Source organism: Bidens hawaiensis, unplaced genomic scaffold, assembly GCF_021521415.1.
Source record: "Bidens hawaiensis isolate Kalapana, Puna unplaced genomic scaffold, B.hawaiensis_p1.1 tig00056612_1, whole genome shotgun sequence".
In the NCBI taxonomy this organism is placed as follows: domain Eukaryota; kingdom Viridiplantae; phylum Streptophyta; class Magnoliopsida; order Asterales; family Asteraceae; genus Bidens; species Bidens hawaiensis.
In genome coordinates, this window is record NW_027500184.1 from 16,329 (window position 1) to 36,100 (window position 19,772).

The 19,772-nt window shown below is 41.0% G+C and overlaps 2 protein-coding genes across 5 annotated transcripts; both read left to right on the top strand.

The window, feature by feature from the left end:
- The first annotated feature begins 3,690 nt into the window (after positions 1 to 3,690).
- On the top strand, positions 3,691 to 14,665 carry LOC143601510 (uncharacterized). Its single transcript, XM_077078901.1, has 3 exons — positions 3,691 to 4,049; positions 13,944 to 14,024; positions 14,131 to 14,665. The coding sequence occupies exons 1-3, from the start codon at positions 3,891 to 3,893 to the stop codon at positions 14,416 to 14,418; spliced, it is 528 nt and encodes a 175-aa protein (XP_076935016.1). The 5' UTR covers positions 3,691 to 3,890; the 3' UTR covers positions 14,419 to 14,665.
- Positions 14,666 to 16,885: 2,220 nt separating this feature from the next.
- Positions 16,886 to 19,676, top strand: LOC143601511 (uncharacterized). 4 transcript variants are annotated; one of them, XM_077078906.1, is made up of 3 exons: positions 16,886 to 16,924; positions 18,187 to 18,787; positions 19,345 to 19,676. In XM_077078906.1, exons 2-3 carry the CDS (start codon positions 18,261 to 18,263, stop codon positions 19,412 to 19,414), a joined length of 597 nt encoding a protein of 198 aa, XP_076935021.1. In that variant the 5' UTR covers positions 16,886 to 16,924; positions 18,187 to 18,260; the 3' UTR covers positions 19,415 to 19,676. The 4 variants fall into 4 exon arrangements, with proteins under 4 accessions (XP_076935021.1, XP_076935018.1, XP_076935019.1 ...); XM_077078903.1 differs by having other exon boundaries at positions 16,886 to 16,919; positions 18,178 to 18,787; XM_077078904.1 differs by having other exon boundaries at positions 16,886 to 16,919; positions 18,183 to 18,787.
- Positions 19,677 to 19,772: the final 96 nt, after the last annotated feature.

A 19,772-nucleotide genomic window follows, 5' to 3' on the forward strand; every position in this document is an offset into this window, starting at 1 on the left:
AATGCAGGCTCCCACAACAATAAAAGTTATGCCATAAATCATAAGAGTGAAAGGGGCACTCATGGCTATTACCCATGCATTAGTCAATCATGTATTACCACTTCATTTCTACCCTTAATTACCCACAAACCACAAATTTAGAGACAACACATACCCACAAGTACCCTACAACTTTATTAATGCATTTTAATTCTTCAATGACCAATAATGAATCAATGTTGTGTGACAAACCTTTGCCATGAAATGAAGCCATACACTTTACCCACATAAGATGAAGTGGTGTTGCCATGTGGTTTGGAAGCCATACACCCTACCCATATGGGTGACCCGTCCTCTCTATAATAATCATAATACACGTGATAGTTGAAGGAGAATCAAGCTTAAGTACAATGGCAAGTTAAATGAATGTTGACCCGACTCAAATACTATGAGCATGATCAGGAGCAAAAAAGAAAAGAGAATAGTCGTATGCCTAGGGTTGTGACTTGTGAGATCCAAATGTATATACGCAAACACAAGATTCTAAGTGAGTGATAGATGAGATGATCAATGTTGTCAGATGTATTTGTTAGCTTTCGATTTTTCTTGAATAATATACAAGTTCATGGTAGCTAGAATTAAGAATGTATTGTTATATATAAATGTGGCTAGGGTTTTATGTTTGCACTTAAGAACAAATGAGAACAAGACTATGAAATGTACGTTTTCCCATGAAATAATCTGACCACTATAATATGACAAATCACACATAACTACATAAGCATTGTCATTTTAACTTCCATGTTTATTTATCTTTGTGCATGCTGTACTATTCATGTGTGCTAGTCTAACACTTTGACGTAGTTGGAGCTTTAATTTACAACTCGAAAAGCCTTCAAGTTGCAAACTTAAGTTCGACTCTAGAAGACTAACAATCGGGTTAAGTTCGGCTCAAATACCCATATACACATATCTTTATTTGATAACTAAAAATTCTTTTCTCAAATTGTTAAAAAATTGTATATTTTATATAAAACTTGATAAGAGCTTGGGCTCGTTTGAATCCTCAATTCCCCAGTAATAATACATGGTTCCAGACTCGACCCGTGGGTACGACCTGATATTGGGTTTCACCCCAGACCTATATCCGGGGCCAAACCCTACCTGGACCCGCCGAAACCGATTCCACTGGTCAAAATCTGCCCGACCCTACCCGAAACACAAAAAAATCCGGAAAACCCGGTCAAAACTCCGTCAAATTCCTGACTATATCCGGAACCGGTTTCTACCAGACCAAGTTTTGACTTTTGTTGACCATACATGAAACCGGTTCCTAAAAATACCCGCTTTGCGCACCTCTACATGTATTGACGTTTGTGAATGAATACTAGTAATTACTAATTAGTAAACATTATTTGGGCCTTAAACAGTTCGAACAAATAGGATTGGCCCAGTTTGTTTTAGAATGCATTAACAGGCTTTTAGCCCAAAACTAAACACACATTGGGGCCCAAATAAAACAAAGTAAGTTTTAAGGAATCATTAGAATTTAGACACTAAAATACATTATAAGCATAGATCACGAGGTTGAATATTATATTTATAGTCGATTACACAACACGAAACCGAACTAGATAGGTAACAAGAAGTGATAATTAGGTACGAGTGAACATAAAAAACAAATAATTGTGTTGATTGACAAATTAATGGTTGGTTATGAATTATTATTATTTTTCCATAATTGATTTTTTATAGGTTGGACATCAAAACCAATAATTATATGGTTTACAATAATGTAAGTATCTTAGATGTTTTGTTTTATTTTTTTTAAATATTATATTAGTTGTTACTTATATTTTTATACAAAATATGGAAACCGAATCAACAGTTCTTGAATTAAGTGAAACGATCGATTATGAAAAATTGAAAATGACACATCGGTTATAGGTTTGATATTAGGCCATAATAACCAAAACTGACCATCCCACACTTATTTCTATGCTATGTTTGAAACAAAATAATAGGGTATGACCATAAATGAACCAAATATTCAATGAACAACTCTACACGAAGTTTATTTATTTAAAAAACGAACTAGCATGAACATAACTTTTTGTTCATTTACTTACACGAATGCACAAGAATGCATGTCTCAGTCGTCCATTTATGTTCTTTAAAGTTCATTCAATGTTCATTCATTTAAATTTGTTTATGTTCATTAGTTTATGTTTGTTTAAGTTCATTCGTGTATTCATATAACTCTTCAACTCATTAAATCTTAGCATTTTATGATAACTTTAGCACCAACCCATTTTTTTTATGCTCACATTTATGATAACTTTAAATACAGACATGATTTGGTTAGGGATGTTCTGTATGATGTTTTTAAACGTGCAGAGATTTCTGCTAAAAAGGAGACCCCTGTTAACTTTCTTACGGATCCTCTTGAAGGGAGGTCCACTTTACGACCAACTGATATTCTTGTGTTCGGGTGGACAGGGGGGAAACACGCCTGTGTGGATCTTACAGGAGTGTCTCCTCTTGTTGGGCTCAGGGACCGTGAGTTTGTTGTGGGTCAGGCTGCGTTGAAGGCTGAATCGGGCAAAGTTGTTAAACACGAGAAAACTTGTTTAGATAATCAACATATCTTTCTACAATTTGCCTTTGATACATTTGGTTTCCTGGCCCAGAGGCTGTGAAATTTTTGAGTAGGGTTCAGCGCGTCGTACACGGAACCTCTTCAGCTTCTAGGTCCCAAAACTTCGTTTTTAGCAGGATTGACTTTGCTATTCAAAAGGGGGTTGCGGCGCAGCTTGTTGCCCGTTTGCCTGCCACTCTATTGTAATCGTTTTATAGTAAATTATAAACCTTTTAAACTCTTAAAAAACTAAAGAGATATCATATACTTGTTCTTATATCTCCATTTATGTTTGCTCGTGAACTATTCGTTTATATTTGATAACGAGCACAAAGACATACAAACAAGAACCCTGTTCGTTTAATTGTCCGTGTTCAGCCAACACTAAACAAACACGTACATGCTCTGAGCTCTACTCATTTTCATTTGGCCCGTTTATAAGCCTAACTAGATATGTAAATCGTGTCTAGTTGCCCGGTTGAAAGGTTATTGACTTGGTAGCTAAGTAGCCGAACTCCAAACTTAACCTAAGGATAACAATAAAACCCGACCCTGATGGGAAAATTCGAAACCCGACATATTTGAGACGGATAATACCCGACCCCGTTACAGTTGAGACATGTATGTGATTAGTTTTGAAGTTTTCGTAGGTTTAGGATAAGTTTTGGATTTATAATATACCTGATTACCTGACATAATTATTTTTATGTTATATATATGTATATATGTGTGTGTATTTGTATAGTATATTCTAAATACATTATTTGTCGAAAACTTGTCTATGACAATTATTTGAGACATTTAATTTTTACAGTAATCATTGTCTGTAACCAGTTAGTTATATTGTTAAAACGAAATAGATACCCAATGAGTTTTTAAGTTGAGTATACCTGACGAGCATTTCGTCAAAACTGATATAAAACCCGAAACCCAAAACCCAACAAGTTTAGGACAGACTTTAATAATCAGGTACGAGTTTGAAAATTCCAAAAAACCGGATCTATTACCGACCCATATATTTATTCGTGCAGTCGACGTAAAAGTATAATAATAACAATAACAACATAAAAGAGAACGTAACGCCTAAAAATATCTTTACCATCGATTCCAAAATTTATTTAACAAAAACCATAAATTAAAAAACAAACGCAGAGAACCTCCTCCGGCATCCACCGTCACCGGTTACTTCTCGCCGGAAACCGTGCCGGAATAATAATAATAATAATAATAATAATAATAATTCGACGGAAACATCCAAATAATAATAATAATAATGGCGAAGAAGAGGAAATCGGTGGCGACAAGCCTAGACGAAGTCGATCGGACGATGTATTCGAGTTTCTGTAACGCTGCCAATTCCTTATCTCAGCTTTACTCGCAGGCGATGAGTCAGCAGAAGCTTTCATTTCTATCCGGTGAACGCCATGGATTGGTATATTATCATAATATATATTAATTCATTCATTGATTCATTAATTGATTATTATTATTATTATTATTATTATTATTATTATTATATGTTCGAAAACCCTAGGTTTTGTTCATTTTTGATTGAATTAGGTTTTCTAGAGCAGTTACTAGGCTTGAGCTCGGATTGTTTTGGTTAATGAGCTCTTTTACTAAAGCTCGTGGTTGGATTAGGCTTGGCTTGGCTCGGCTCGTTTAATATTTGTTAATTAGTTTATGCACATTTTTTAACTATGTTTATATATGAAGAGGTAGGTCCCAGCAGAGCCCAGTTGGACCCGCAAGACTCACCTTAAAGAGGGACGTCTGCGCAGAAACCAACTGGATCCGCAGGACCCACCATGCTCAGAGACGCGACGTCCTTACGCGCAGTACGCAAGCTGTTCCCGCAGGAAATGCCTCCCAATGGTGAAGTACTCTGCCTGTTCCCGCAGCTGCGGATACAAGCCATCAGGGAAGGCCACCCGCGCAGCAAGGCTACACGCACAAGGCACTTAGCTCTCAATCACTCAGTTGTCACCTGAAGGAATGAGCAAAGCCGGGAACAATCCCGCACAAAGGCGGGAGGGGGAATACTCCCGCCCAACTAAGCCAGTCCGTACGATACGGAAAGATCTTCTGTACTGTACCTGACGAGGTATGGGCAAAAGATCTGACTAAAGATACGACAGCTTATTGACAACAGTATGGCGAGCAGCATGCTCTTGTACTGTATGTCACTATTAGCCGCTGCCTACTCACCAACTCCTGTCATACCACGTGCATAGCCGGCAGTTGGTGGAAAAGGAATAGTACACAGCAGGCCTGGTCACTGTCAGCCGCTGCCTACCCACCAACTACCAGCAGGGCACGTGCGTAGACCACAGTTGGTAGAACAGGAATACTATTCAGCCGGCCACACCTTCTTGGAAACCTACCTTCGGCTATAAATACCCCAAATGGTATGATCATATACTACATATTATACCTGATATCTGCTCTAGCAATCTCTTAATATACATTTATATTTAAAGAGCAATCTAGTCTGATTCTCACGCCGGAGGGTGGTCACAAGGAGGAACCCCCCCTTCTCAGTGACAAGCTCACGGTGTCTGTTTTGCAGGTTATCAGAAGAACCATCTTTGCCGGGTCTAACCCCTCATGGGATGCCGTCATGACAGCAGCTAAACTCTTTGCGGAAACGGAGAAGCAACTGGGTAGAGATCTCCCACAGAGCACAAACCTCTACACCCAGAAAACAAGAGAAGACAACGTCCTTACCGCCCGATTAAACAAAAAGCGGAAGCTAGGCATTTGGCAGTCAAGGGTAAACTTTGACACCTCATCCGGCTTGCAACATCGGTTAGGCGGAAGGGATAACGTACGGTCGAACCAGAACTCCAGATAGACGCCACTCACCAAAAGCGTCACCGAGATATTCGCCACTGAGGAGCTCCCATGGCCAAAGGCTCCAATAATCCGACATCGTCCCAATGCTGATCGGAGCAAATACTGTGACTTTCACAGGACAAAAGGCCACAACACTGAAGAATGCACAGACGTAAAGGACATGGTCGAAGCATTTGTCAGAGATGGGACGCTCGCGCACCTCGTGGCGCAATGAACGCTGAGCAGGCTGATGCGTGTAGAACCCCAGTTGGGGAAAACACGAATAAAATTGCAGCTTCAATGTTGGAGACTACATACTGCGCAAACAACGAGATCCCGAACCAGGTGCATATCGGCTCGATGGCACTCCCATCCCAACAACAGGGAAGGGAGCTCAATTACACAGTTTGCATGTAGATCAATTCCAAATTTGTAAAGAAAAGGCCCAGAGCCACTTCTAATGGAAATGATTCTCCTTAGAACATCGACGCTGATGATTTTACATTTATACTTTATGAACTATCAACACTGATGCCGGTTTTCACCGCATACATAAGTGTGAAGGTCGTTGCGTGGGGAAGGCGGCAAAACTCGCATAAACCCAAAAAACGGCAAACCTTCACGCAGGTCAGTTGAAGGGTAAAGTTCAGTCATCCCACTAAATGAAAGTGCCGGTCTATCCGCATGAATCATGATAGAGGAAACTGAACACTAACCTATTAACAACCGCGCGTCGAACGGTTAATTTATTCAACACGGATATGCCGGTTTTCACCGCATAATTACGTGGAAAGTCGTTGCGTGGGGAAGGCGGCAAAACCCGCATAAACCCAAAAACGGCAAACCTTCACGCAGGTCAGTCATAGGTAAACTTTGGTCAACTAAATGAAAGTGCCGGTCCTAACCGCACAAATCATGAGAGGAAACCGAACCTATTGACAACCGCGCGTCGAACGGTTAACTTATTCAAAATAGAGAATTTCTAACAAAAGGATGAGGAAAACCTACACGCAGGTTAGATGTAGGTAAAGTTTAGCCATCCTACTAAGTGCAAGTGACGGTCCTACCCGCACAATCATGAAAGAGGAAGCAAAACTTCAACCTATTATCTACCACGTTCAAAGGTTAACTTATTCTAAACACTTAGAAATTTCAAAAAGGATGAGGAAAACCTACACGCAGGTCAGATGTAGGTAAAGTTTAGCCATCCTACTAAGTGCAAGTGACGGTCCTACCCGCACAATCACGAAAGAGGAAGCAAAACTTCAACCTATTATCTACCACGTTTAAAGGTTAACTTATTCTAAACACTTGGAAAATTGCTAATTTAAACTAAAGTATGCAAGTCATATAACGTTTATAAAGCAAGGAATCCAGTGAAAGTAGCGGTCTTACCCGCACAAAGATTTATATTTCATAATATTCATTACAAGAATGGCCGGGTAACTACCCGCCTACAAGAATATAAATCTATACAAGCTAAACCTATCCTAACAGTGGGAAGGGATCTTCAGGATCAGGCTTCAGGGCCACTTCCACTTGGACCCGCACCATCAGTAGAACGTGGCGGTTCAAGGAAAGCTTTAAGGATAGCTAGCCCATCATCAGCAGCAGCAACTTGGTTCACCTTCTCCACCACCGGATGCGGGAAGGCGGCATACTGATTCACTGCTTGGTCGTAAACAGCTTCAGTATCAACATTATACAAAGGGAAGTTGGAAGGCGGGATGCCTTTCTCAACGAACCCTAGACCAAGCAGGAAGCCGGCCTTTTCCCCATCCTCATGAGAAGCGTTGAGGGCTGCGCTCATAGCATCGTCATAAGACGTCTCCGTGAAGACCCGATGCACAACCTACAAAAAGAGAATACAAGTATCAAAACCTTTTCTATTTACAAAGAAAAGCGTGAAGACATGAAGCTAAACATATCTGAGACAACGCTTCTCGAAGAAGCCATTCCTTGGCAACCAGAGCCTCCTGGAGGGCAGCTTGAGCTTCGTTACGGGCGCGTTCGGCTTCACTTTTATTGAGGTTGGCAAGCAACACTTCTTTAGCCGCAGCCTCTTCGACGCCCTTTAGCTTCCGCTCAGTATGGTCAAGCACCCCCCTCTGGTCCAAGATCTCCTGGAGCTTTTTGGCATCTTCCATCGCCAAGGCATCATGAGCCTGCTGGAGAGCCTCTAATTTGGCCTTAAGCTCCTCATTCTCCACGCGTAGAGGCTCAGCAACAGCTTCAGCCTTGGTGGCCCTCTCGGTTGCGTTCCGTGCAATTTCCTTAGCCAGCCGAAGCTGTTCATTAACAGCTTGGGCAGCCTTGGAACGGCCTCGAGTCGGGCCTGAACTTCAACCTCGAGGGCCTTGAAGGCCTTCTCCTTTTCCGCAGCCACTGCGGTAAGCTTTACGTTCTCCTCCCGGACAGCCCGCGCCCGAGCTACTTCTTGAAGTCGAGCTGCTTTTAACTTGTCGTTTTCACGACAAAGCAGCTCGACGCGCGGCTGCATTCGGGCCAGGAGAACCCGAAGCTCATTGGTTAGCCTACCCTCCTGGTAGCTAGCCATGGCTTCCCCCAACGCACCACTGGGAGCTGCGTGACGAGCCCACTCCACGCACTCCACAGGTGTGCGAAGGGTTGTTCCTCGGCGGATGTTCCATCGTGGAACATACACTTCATTGGAATCCGACACTGCAAAAAACATAAAGCAGTTAGGAAAAGATGATAAAAATATGAAAAGGGCCAAAAGAACCCTACGCACCTGTAGGGTCAATAACAGGCCGATAGCCGCCAAACCCATCACCTGAACCCAACGGAAATTCATCCAAGAGGTCAGGCAGATGGGAAGGAGGCAGAGGTTGGCGATAAGCCCCATGCATACCTGAAGGATCGGCCGTCGTTGCCGATGACGGAGGAGGCATGGTAACAGCCGTCGCAGTCGCCGCTGCGGAATCCGCAGCAAAAGTAACCGCCGGCTCAGTGAAAGATGCGGTAAAAATGGCACTGACAGCCGGCGGTGATGTCATCACAGCTGGAACAGTCGGCTCAACGGAGTGAGCAACTGAACCAGCGGAAGCAGGCGCAGGCGCAGCCGCCTGGGTCGTCGCCTCAGGTAGGCTGACCAAGCCTACCGTCATGGGCGGAGGGGTACTCCTCTGCGCTCCACCCTGGAATGCGTCAACATCCACGCCTGCACAAAGAAGATAAGTGTTAATGATGGAAAGCTATGAAGTTAAAGATAAAGGAAGTTTGTACTTACGGGTTTTCTTGAGCCTAAAAGTGCGGACAGGCGGGGACGAACCCGATGGAGCCGGCCTCTTTGCGCCGCTCACCGTCGTCATCCGGGGCTCTCCGGAGGTGACAGTCGCAGCCTCCGGAGCAGTGGTCCTATCACCACCCGGGTTCCCCGCCACCTCCTCGCTCTCGGCCTCTGAGTCAGACCGAGGCACTGGATCGGCAGTGGAGGCCACTTTCTCCTTCCCCTTCCCGCCGGCAGCCTTCTTCTTCCGCACCAACGGAGGACCATCTGCGGATTCCTCATCAGAACATAAGATTAGAGGAATTCCAGCAGAGGTTTCAACATTGAGGGGTCGAGGGTTGAATAGCGCCTTACCTGGCCGCCTGGCACTCAGGATCTCGTGGCCTAGCGGGTAGACCTCCACGAACCGATCCGCCGTTTGTTCTAGGATGGGCAACTCGTTCTCGTCTAGAGCGCGAGTACCCATCCGAGCGGGACTGTCAGCCTCCCGCGGATGCAGGAGCGACTGCAAGTCGTTCCCCTCTGAAATAAACAGGAAAGAAGTTAGAAGATATACTAAATCAACAAAAAGAAACAGAGCATACCGTAAGGAACAGAGTTCGAACCGTATTCAAGGACGAGTGGGATCTTTTGCGCATCCGCATCCTTCCACACCCGGCTCATCCCGAGCATCACCATCCCGGACTCCGCAAACCGGTAAACCGGAGATTGGACTCGGGATATCTTCGAGAACCATTCCGCCTCCTGGTAGTTGGAGGCGTGAAGGCTGGGAAGTGCTTGCCCATTCTTGAATTTCATGGCAAGGGGGATGGCGCGAGCGGAGATGTAGAAGAACTCCCGCTTCCACGAGCGAAGACTGCGCTCGGTTGCGCAAATCTTCAAACCCTTAATCCGGGTTATCAGCGTATACCACCCCTGGATGCACCTCCAAGAGTAGAAGGTCATCAGGCGGTCGACATAGGGCTCAATGCCCAGAATCCGGCACACCCACTCGAAGTGGCGAATCTTCGCGATCGCCATCGGGTGCACCTCGGTCAGGTGCACACCGTGCCTCTCCAGGACACGGTACACAAACTTTGTCAACGGGAACCTAAGATTCCCATAAACAAAGAATGCAGCATATACCCCGATCTTGCCTCTGGGGGCATCATACACCGTCTGATGGGGTTCAGGAAACTCAGGCTCGAGAGACTCGAGCATGAACTTCCTGACGATGTACTGATACAGATCGACAGGCAGAGCACACTGGCACTCGCCAGCAGTACTCTTGTCATCGGCAAACACCCCAGCCTCCTGGGCTGTAGATTCGAGATCACGAGAAGACATCTTGCAGATGAAAGAAGAAAACGATTTCAACAGAATGCTCGACTGAAAGGTGAGTATTCGCCGGAAATCGTTTTGAAGATGAAGAGAAGAGTGAAAGTGTGGATTACAAAGAACCCTCTCCCCCTTTATATATTAATCGCAATTAATGCGATGAATTTAATGCGGAGGAAAGAGAAATCGAAGGTGCAATGAAACTATGACACGTGGCAAAAAGCAAGCTGGCAACAGCTGTTGAAAGGACGCGTACCATTAATTTCGCGGCCACGCGCCCGAAAAATCGCGCCCACGCGCCTGAAAAAGCGTCTGGAATGACCATGTACTGTCACGTCACCATAACTTCCTGCACGTCCTGACACAGTCAGAAGAAACCGTCGCACGACGTTTCAGAGGTTTGGACTGTTATCCTTTCACCAACTCTTCGAATTTCAAAAAAAAAAAAAAATTCAAAAAGATTCAAAAGTAAGCGGGAAAATACCCCTTACCTTGGCAACCAAGTAACCATAAGACGGGTGCGGGTACAGTGTTAAGGCAAAACCCTTCACATACTTAGCACCTGCAGGGAATTGAAGCCAAGAATACCTCGGCAACCAAGTAACTATAAGACGGGTGCGGGTACAGTGTTAAGGCAAAACCCTTCACATACCTAGCACCCGCAGGGAATTGACGCCAGGAATACCTTGGCAACCAAGTAACCATAAGACGGGTGCGGGTACAGTGTTAAGGCAAAACCCTTCACATACCTAGCACCCGCAGGGAATTGACGCCAGGAATACCTTGGAAGTAAAGTAACCGTAAGACGAGCGCGGGTACAGTGTTAAGGCAAAACCCTTCACATACCTAGCGCTCCGCAGGGAATTGAAACCAAGAAGGATCTTCTGGGCAATGCTTGCGGAAACGGAAATAACATCCCCGCATAGCGGGAACGTCGAGAACTACATTGTTTAAAGCTCCAGGATGGAATTGGTGGTTTTAACATAATTGATCACTATGTTCAAAACTACCAAAACCTCATGGAGAATCCACACAAGTGGGACTCAACGCTCCTGACTTGCGAGGAGGTTACAGACCTACCCGCATCATACCCAAAGATCAAGCAGGAAAGTCGGGAATTTCTGCAAGTGACATAAGGACTTCCGCGGGAAGAATCCCCATGGAAAACCTTAAAACTAAACCCTTTTCAAAACCCTTTGCTTAAGTCCAAAAGTTCACCTCACTTTATTAAACATTCATGAGAAGAACATTGGACTGGGGGGACTTGAAGAGGTAGGTCCCAGCAGAGCCCAGTTGGACCCGCAAGACTCACCTTGAAGAGGGACGTCTGTGCAGAAACCAACTGGATCCGCAGGACCCACCATGCTCAGAGACGTGACGTCCTTACGCGCAGTACGCAAGCTGTTCCCGCAGGAAATGCCTCCCAATGGTGAAGTACTCTGCCTGTTCCCGCAGCTGCGGATACAAGCCATCAGGGAAGGCCACCCGCGCAGCAAGGCTACACGCACAAGGCACTTAGCTCTCAATCACTCAGTTGTCACCTGAAGGAATGAGCAAAGCCGGGAACAATCCCGCACAAAGGCGGGAGGGGGAATACTCCCGCCCAACTAAGCCAGTCCGTACGATACGGGAAGATCTTCTGTACTGTACCTGACGAGGTATGGGCAAAAGATCTGACTAAAGATACGACAGCTTATTGACAACAGTATGGCGAGCAGCATGCTCTTGTACTGTATGTCACTATTAGCCGCTGCCTACTCATCAACTCCTGTCATACCACGTGCATAGCCGGCAGTTGGTGGAAAAGGAATAGTACACAGCAGGCCTGGTCACTGTCAGCCGCTGCCTACCCACCAACTACCAGCAGGGCACGTGCGTAGACCACAGTTGGTAGAACAGGAATACTATTCAGCCGGCCACACCTTCTTGGAAACCTACCTTCGGCTATAAATACCCCAAATGGTATGATCATATACTACATATTATACCTGATATCTGCTCTAGCAATCTCTTAATATACATTTATATTTAAAGAGCAATCTAGTCTGATTCTCACGCCGGAGGGTGGTCACAAGGAGGAACCCCCCCTTCTCAGTGACAAGCTCACGGTGTCTGTTTTGCAGGTTATCAGAAGAACCATCTTTGCCGGGTCTAACCCCTCGTGGGAAACATCTATCTAACCCCCAGGTTATCCGTAATCTGCCCGGGGTCCGGTTAGTGTTTCTTCAATATAATACGAGGAAAACCTTAACGAGCCTAAGCTCGGCTGGAGCTCGTGTAAGGTACCTTAAACGAGCCAGAGCTCGAGCTTGTTTTGCGCTCCTTTTCCAACTTCCAAGTCTGGTGAATCAATTTTTAAAGATGGAGCTCGGCTACTATTTATTAATTGATTTATGTACGTTTTAAGTGTTTTTATATATTTTGAGAAAAAGCTTAACGAGCCTAAGCTTGGTGGAGCTTGTATGCGGTACCTTAAACGAGCTAAAGCTTGGTTCGTGCTTGACTTTGCAATGTGAAATTAATAGATAGAAGCTCGAAAGAGTTAAAACTAGGGGTGTAAAAAAGTTGAACCAAGCACTAGGTTGAATAGGCTTGGCTTGGCTCGGCTCGGCTCGTTTTACTTACGAAAGCTTGGACTCAAGCCCGGCCTGTGAGTCATTATATCAAGCTCGGGCTTGTCTTGTTTATCATTTATTTGTTAGTTTATATACGCTTTTAGTTTTTTTATATAGTTTGAGAAACACCTTAAACGAGCCTTAGCTCGGCTTGAGCTCAACTTTGCAGTGTGAAATTAATACATAGAAGACCAAAAGTTTCAAATTTAAAAACACACTAGGCTTGGCAACCCTAAACAATCTTATTATACAAGGCTCGAGCTCGGGCTCGATAACTAAACGAGCTTTATCTGAGGCTTGGGCTCGGCCAGGCTCAAAAAGGCTCGAGCTTTATCTGTTGTTATAAGCCCTTTGACACGTGCCTAGGACTTCAGCCAAGGAAAGGCGCAGGGAAAACGCCTTGCTGTCATTCAGGCTATCTGGTGACCTTCCATAAAGATCCCGGCCAGATTATGGTCTGATTCCGGTGAAAATGCAAACAAATTCTGAAAATCTCAGCAAAACTGTGCAAACTCCAGGCAAACTGGTGTGTAATATCCAAAACTGGCTTAGAACCGGCCTAAATTAGCCCTAAGCAAGCCTACAACATGCCTGAAACCCCAAAAATTGATACGTTTATGCTATGCACCTTGCTTATATCGGTCCCTTGCTTTTTAAGTGCCTTGTTCTTAGGCCCAAGGCTCACTTTTAGCGCCTTGTTTGTGCCTTGCGCCTTCGACAAGTATGCTTGTTATCTATCCGATCTTTAGTAGCTCGCTAGCTGCTCGGCTTGTTTGCACCCTTATTTGTATTTGCTAAATAGGGCACATAGGTGTTGGAAAATAAAGGTTTGATGTGAATAGCATAGCCTGTTAGATGTGAGTTTTTTTCTCTTGATTATGCATATCTCTTTGTAAATGCTGAAGGGGTAAAGTTATAAACTGGTTGAATAAATTGAATACATTTTTTCTTGATCTTTGGCTTTGCTTGTTTGGTGGAGAGATTACTCGTCTATCTGCAGATTTTTGCATAGTTGAAAGGAGTAATTTGTTGGTGTTACATGTGGAAAACTTTGCTTTATAACACTTACAATATTTATATTTTTTTGTGGTGTTGTGACTTATGTTAATAGCAATTCTTTTATTCTTTAGCTGCTGGTAATGCTCAATTTTGTTTCATTCTCAATGCATCCTATCGAGTTTTACTGAATTAAAAACTCTAGAAATTGATAATTTGATAGTAACCTTACTGATCTACTTTTTGTCTGCTTAATGATGCTGTTAATCTTTCTGTATACATGGAATTCATTATTAATAATATTATTGTGCAGGAAAAGCTATATCAATGGATTTCTAAACAAGATGCCGAAGGTTTGAGAGTGACCTCAGAAGACATACTAGCCTATATCGAGGTACTATTTTACACATCCAACATGCGGATATCAATCACATCTTCGTTTCATGTTTAACTTTCTTAACGCGTATGATGATTGAATACATAAACATGCACTTGTGCAGGCTGAGCTAGATTTATCTATGGAGGATCCACCAACGGCTCCAAGAACTTCACAACCGAACCAGCAAGTGACCAACCCGTTTATAACTTCTGGGTCGTCTAGTGGTCCCTACGCTGATCAACATTCCAAGAACTACATATTCTCAAACGCATTATCGAGCCCTGTTCGTCGAAGCCTTCAAAACTATCATATCTCTCAAGAAGCATACGGTGCCAAGAATAATAACGATCATCAAGATTCTTCAATGGACATGCATGCAGATAGCACAGGTCATGATTCTACTCATTAACAATCCTTCGTGTTTTTGAGTGTTTGTAACCAACATGAGTGTGTGAAAGTCGAAAAATGGTTTTTTTCGAAGTTAAACTAGCGGTGAAGGTTGTAATTGCATATGGTGAAAAAAAGCGTGTGTTTTCGAGGGGATGAAAAGGTGTGTGGATCTTTTCATGTTATCTACAAAATATTTTTACTTGTATGCAACTTTTGAGATTTTGGGTTTGATAATGTTTTGTCTTATATGAATCTATCTTTGTTGATATTTTGTTTGTGAAGTTGAAGATGATAGAAACTACATATGAATATGTAGGGGTGTGCAAAGATCGGTTTTGGGTTTATTACTTATGGGTTTGGTTCGGTTTTTGGTTTTACGTTTGGGCTTTGGCCTTAAACTTTCGATTTTAAAATTTTTGTGAACCACTTGTGAATGAATTTGGATCATAAATGTTGGCCCAAAATAATGAATTTGAGCCGTATAGGCGTATAGCTATCAACGTACAGTCAAAATATTGCATATGGTGAAAAAAAAGCAAGTGGTTTGAGCCAAATTTAGATATTGTGAAACCGAACCGAAAGCCGAATTTGTAATTCTTTGCGGTTTGGTTTTTGGTTTAACATATTTCAAACCGAATAATGAACACCTCTACTTTTTGTACATATCGGGCCCGGAATGTATTTTCTCTATGCAGATTGGTCAATAATCAATTTATGGTCTGTTATATGTAATGCACTTATATATCTAAATAATTTTATAAGTGTATTCATATATTATATCATAGAGATGGTTAAAAACTTAAAATTACTGACCAATATATATTTTTGAGTTGAAAACAAATATATAATTTGAGATAATAATTTGTAACTTTTTGTACATGATATATATAAATGTTTGCACTTGTACTTGCTGTAAGCATTCAAAGTAATGATTGTTTTAATGCTTCTTTACAAATTTAAAAACATTAAATTTGAGATAAAGTCCTTTATGAACTATAAAAAAACAAAGCCACCTTCATGTTTCTTTATATCTTTCTTGTAAGTTGACAATGCCATTATAACCTCCATCACACCACCAACATTTTATTATATAAAAACTCATGTCAAAGGCATACTTTAGCTATTTTCTTATAAGATAAATGTATAAAAAGCACCAAAAGATTATAAAAGAGTTTTGTGTTACTTTTGGTCCAAATAATACCTTCCAACACGGTTTTGCACTTTATATTGTTAGAGCATCTCTATCCTCTCTCTTCCTTCTAGTACTACATGCATAATTGGTTGTACTTGCGGGCCTTGTATTTTCACTCCGGCATACACTATCTTACGACTTTTAAGTAACTAACTATTATTTTCTAACTCGTTAAAAATCACAAGTTTTAGAGTTGTGCATGAAATTGAAAAAACCAAACCGAAATAAAAAAATGACGGTCTGGTTTTATGTTTTTGTAAAAACCGAACTAGATTTAAAGATCTTCATTTTCTATTTTAAGAAATTTATAAGAATTAAATAAATCTGTAACTCGTTTAACCAAGGAATGTATAATAATCAATTAGTTATTAATTAATAAATGGATTTAGGCCCAATTTCATTATTTAAGCCAAAATAAATTTTCAGTCCAAAGTGTTCAAGCTCATGGTAAAACCGAAACAAACCCAAACCAAAAAATCGTAACCAAATAGTTTTCAAAAATCTAAAAACCAAATTTCCCGTTTCTAGTTCAATTTTAGCCCAAAACCGACCCAAATCGAACCATACAACTGCATAATCATATCAAATGATTTCACATTTCTTTATTCAAAAATCAATCAGCAAACCTACCTAAACACTCTCTTAATTATTAATTAACCAAAATATTTAAGCCAATTTCATTATTTTGGGTCAAACAACTTTTTTTCGGCCCAAAATGTTCAAGCTCAAACAATATAATAAAAAAAACCGAAAAATTTAAAGATCGAAGTTTTAGTTTTAGCCAAAAACCGTCTCAAATCGAACAATGTTGCCATATAATTTGCACATTTCTTTATTAAAAAAAATCAATTAACAAAACTATTTAAACATTCTCTTATGAGTTGTAACATAAAATCAATCAATCAAATAAAATTTAGTTTATTCTATAGGAATCATTACATGATTCAATAAGTGGTATAAAGAAGGTCAAATCTTTGATTTGATTCCATCTTAAAATAAAATAACAATAATAATAATAATAATTAACTAATTAACTAATTTAATATTTATATAATTATATCCTAAATAAAACTTTACATACTAATAATAATAATAATAATATTAATCTCACACCACTCTCTGTACACCAACACACACACACCGCAGTCTTTCTTCTTTCCATTTCAGTTCATATTCCGGCCACCGGAAACCACCGCCGTACCACCACCTCCGGCCACTGAACCCAGACACGTCAGCAGCTATAACCGTTTGCAGATCCGTGAATTGAGTTATATTATTAGGTATTGTTGCTATTTTTTTTCCCGCCATTAATTGAGTTATATTATTAGGTATTGTTTTTAACTCCGAATTAGAATATTAGGGTTTCATCATTATAATTATTATTTTTTTCTGTTATTGATAGTTAGCTTATGTTATAACATATGTAGGTCAGTAGGTGATCGCTAAATCATTAAAAAAGAAACAGTAATTGAATTCTTATATGAATAAATATTTTAGCTGAATTATTTAAGTCGGCTAGAAGCGTCAAATAACTGGCGACGGTTTAAAATCGGATAATAACATCATAAGAGGAGTGTCTGGATGTGTGTTTTGAAACTTAAGATCACTTCCAGTGAATCAGTGATAGTGAGTGTTTGGCAAGTTCTGTTTGTGTAAAGATGTAATGGATTATGTTGCAGTTAACATTAAACTGATTATTCAAGTCACGGATAAATAGATAGGTTTATGTGACATGGAATAATCAGAATAAAAATATATATACTAAAATCGTTGCGCTTTCACCTCATTTCTAATTTGCTTTTCAAAATTGATAATTCAGGCAACTTTGATCAAGAAAATGCTTAACATCTTGACAAATTGAAGGTTTTTTTATACTGGTTTTCAAAAGCTTGCTGATTTTTACAATGGTTTTTGTAAAAGCGGGAATGTTATAATCAAAATTTGAAATTATAAATTAATCGAAAGCGTGTTGCTACTTTTTTAAGATTTCCCTAATTAGGGCTGTATTAACTTATGGATGGGTAGATTTCGGTTATGTTTTTTATCTTTAAGGAGAAAACACGTTAAAGACGCCTGTTGTGTATTTTAAATGCAAAAAATCTTCTATATCACTTTACTCAAAGATTTTGATTATTATTGAAGTAACAGATGTTCGTTAATAGGGGTGCAAACGAGCGTAGCTAAGCCCGAGCTCGGCTCGTTTTGATCTCTATTTCTAATGTTCGAGCTCAGCTCATGAGTATTTTTTCAAGCTCGGGCTCGGCTCGTTTACTATTTCTTAATTTATTTTTATGTATTTATAATTATTTTTTTCAATTATAATTTTATATATAAGATAATATATATAATTTAGTAATTTTTCATTATATTAAATAGATTAATTAATAATTAATAAATATATATTATAAAAATTATGTTAATGACAGGCTCGTTTAGGCTCGCTAGCCTGCTCGAGCTCAATAAGTGAAGCTCGCACTTGGCCTCGTTTATTAAACAAGCTTACTTTTAGGCTCGAGCTTGGCTCATTTGCACCCCTATTCGTTAACCATATTTGGCACATCTAACTGTCAGACAAAATGTGTTTAGCATAGGTAGTTCGAAGGTGATTGTTGGGTTAAAGAACTTCGAATAAAGAGAAGACTTATGGTGGGCTCAAATGAAAAGAACTGATGTTATTAGCAGTGGAAGGAGGAAGGTTCTTCTCTTCCTCGGCTACGGGTTACAGTAACGGGCTAAGCCTGCTTCTATTGGGCCAGAAGAAAGAGGAAAATCCCATGAGAGTTAGCCCGTGGAGCCAGAGCCATTCGGTGAACCCACAACCCGCACCTGACCTCCAACTGGCTGCCAATAAGACCCGTTGCGCCTGCGGGTCCACTTCTTTCACCTGCTTTGGTTGTGCAGCCACAGGACACGAGAGCCCGTCTGTGGGACCTGTCCAGCGTCAGCAGGATGTCGTTAAAAGTTCTCGTTTAGAAAAAGTTGAAGAAAATACTCGGGCCTCAAATTGTGACAGCATAAACGTAGTTTCTCTTAAAAGTAGCTTGAAGAAACGGGGTTCAACTGTTTTGGGCCCGATTGCAGTTAATACTTGTGATGAGGTCAAACCCGAGCCCGTTGACCAAACTGCTAGAAGGAGCGTGCATTGGACAGATGTTACGGGTGGAGAGCTTTGTGATATTCGGGAATTTGAGCCCAGGTATGTTTGAGAAATTACATTTTATATAAAATATAAGAGTAAACTGTGGGTTTCGTCTCTGTGGTTTGTCCAAATTTGAGGTTTTAGTCCAATAGTTTCAAATTTGCGATTTTCGTCCCTGTGGTTTCATTTCACTTTCAATTAAACCCGAATTCACTAATCCCGTTAAGTCTGGTCGTTAAACCCATCAGCGTGCCATTCACGTGAGAGACAATTTTGTCCTTTTTTTTCCCAAATAAACCCCAGTCCCATCAGCACACCTCAGCCCTTCACGTGTGGGGACTTGTAAATTAGGACTGGGGTTTATTTGGGAAAATAAAGGACAAAATTGTCTCTCACGTGAATGGCACGCTGATGGGTTTAACGACCAGACTTAACGGGATTAGTAAATTCGGGTTTAATTGCAAGTGAAATGAAACCACAGGGACTAAAACCGCAAATTTGAAACTATTGGACTAAAACCTCAAATTTGGACAAACCACAGGGACGAAAACCGCAGTTCACTCAAAATATAATAATAAATATTTACTGATTCATATTTCCACATGTATTTGCAGTGAACACAGTGATTCGGACGATGAGTTAGAAAACAGTACTGCGAAAACATGTTCGTGCACGATAATGTAGTTTGACATTGTAGGTTTGGGTGTGTTTTGGTTCTTTTTAAAAGGTATTGAAAACAGTTTTTTTGTATCGTGTGATCATGTTGACACGCGTATGTACAACAGATCTTTCAGATAAGTTGTAAACGGCACTGATCTTTGCCGTTTAAAACGAATTTAATCGGTTGGTTGTATAGAGTCAACATTTGACCACGGATGATAACATTTGTTCATATTCCGATTTTTTTTCAGGTCTTGTAATTCTTAATTTTTTTTGTCGTAATTAACACGGTTTTATTCTTCTTTTATTAACTTTTTTTGTGATATTTGTCAGTTTTAGAAATTCGAAACATATTTCTTATCTAAAACTAAACGATTATAAA

Bases quoted from the DNA above. Each gene is read 5' to 3' on its own strand.
- LOC143601510 (XM_077078901.1), top strand. From the start codon at position 3,891: ATGGCGAAGAAGAGGAAATCGGTGGCGACAAGCCTAGACGAAGTCGAT. The intron at 4,050-13,943 runs GTATATTATCAT...ATTATTGTGCAG, and splicing joins CCGGTGAACGCCATGGATTG to GAAAAGCTATATCAATGGAT. The intron at 14,025-14,130 runs GTACTATTTTAC...GCACTTGTGCAG, and splicing joins ACATACTAGCCTATATCGAG to GCTGAGCTAGATTTATCTAT.
- LOC143601511 (XM_077078906.1), top strand. From the start codon at position 18,261: ATGTTATTAGCAGTGGAAGGAGGAAGGTTCTTCTCTTCCTCGGCTACG. The intron at 18,788-19,344 runs GTATGTTTGAGA...ATGTATTTGCAG, and splicing joins ATTCGGGAATTTGAGCCCAG to TGAACACAGTGATTCGGACG.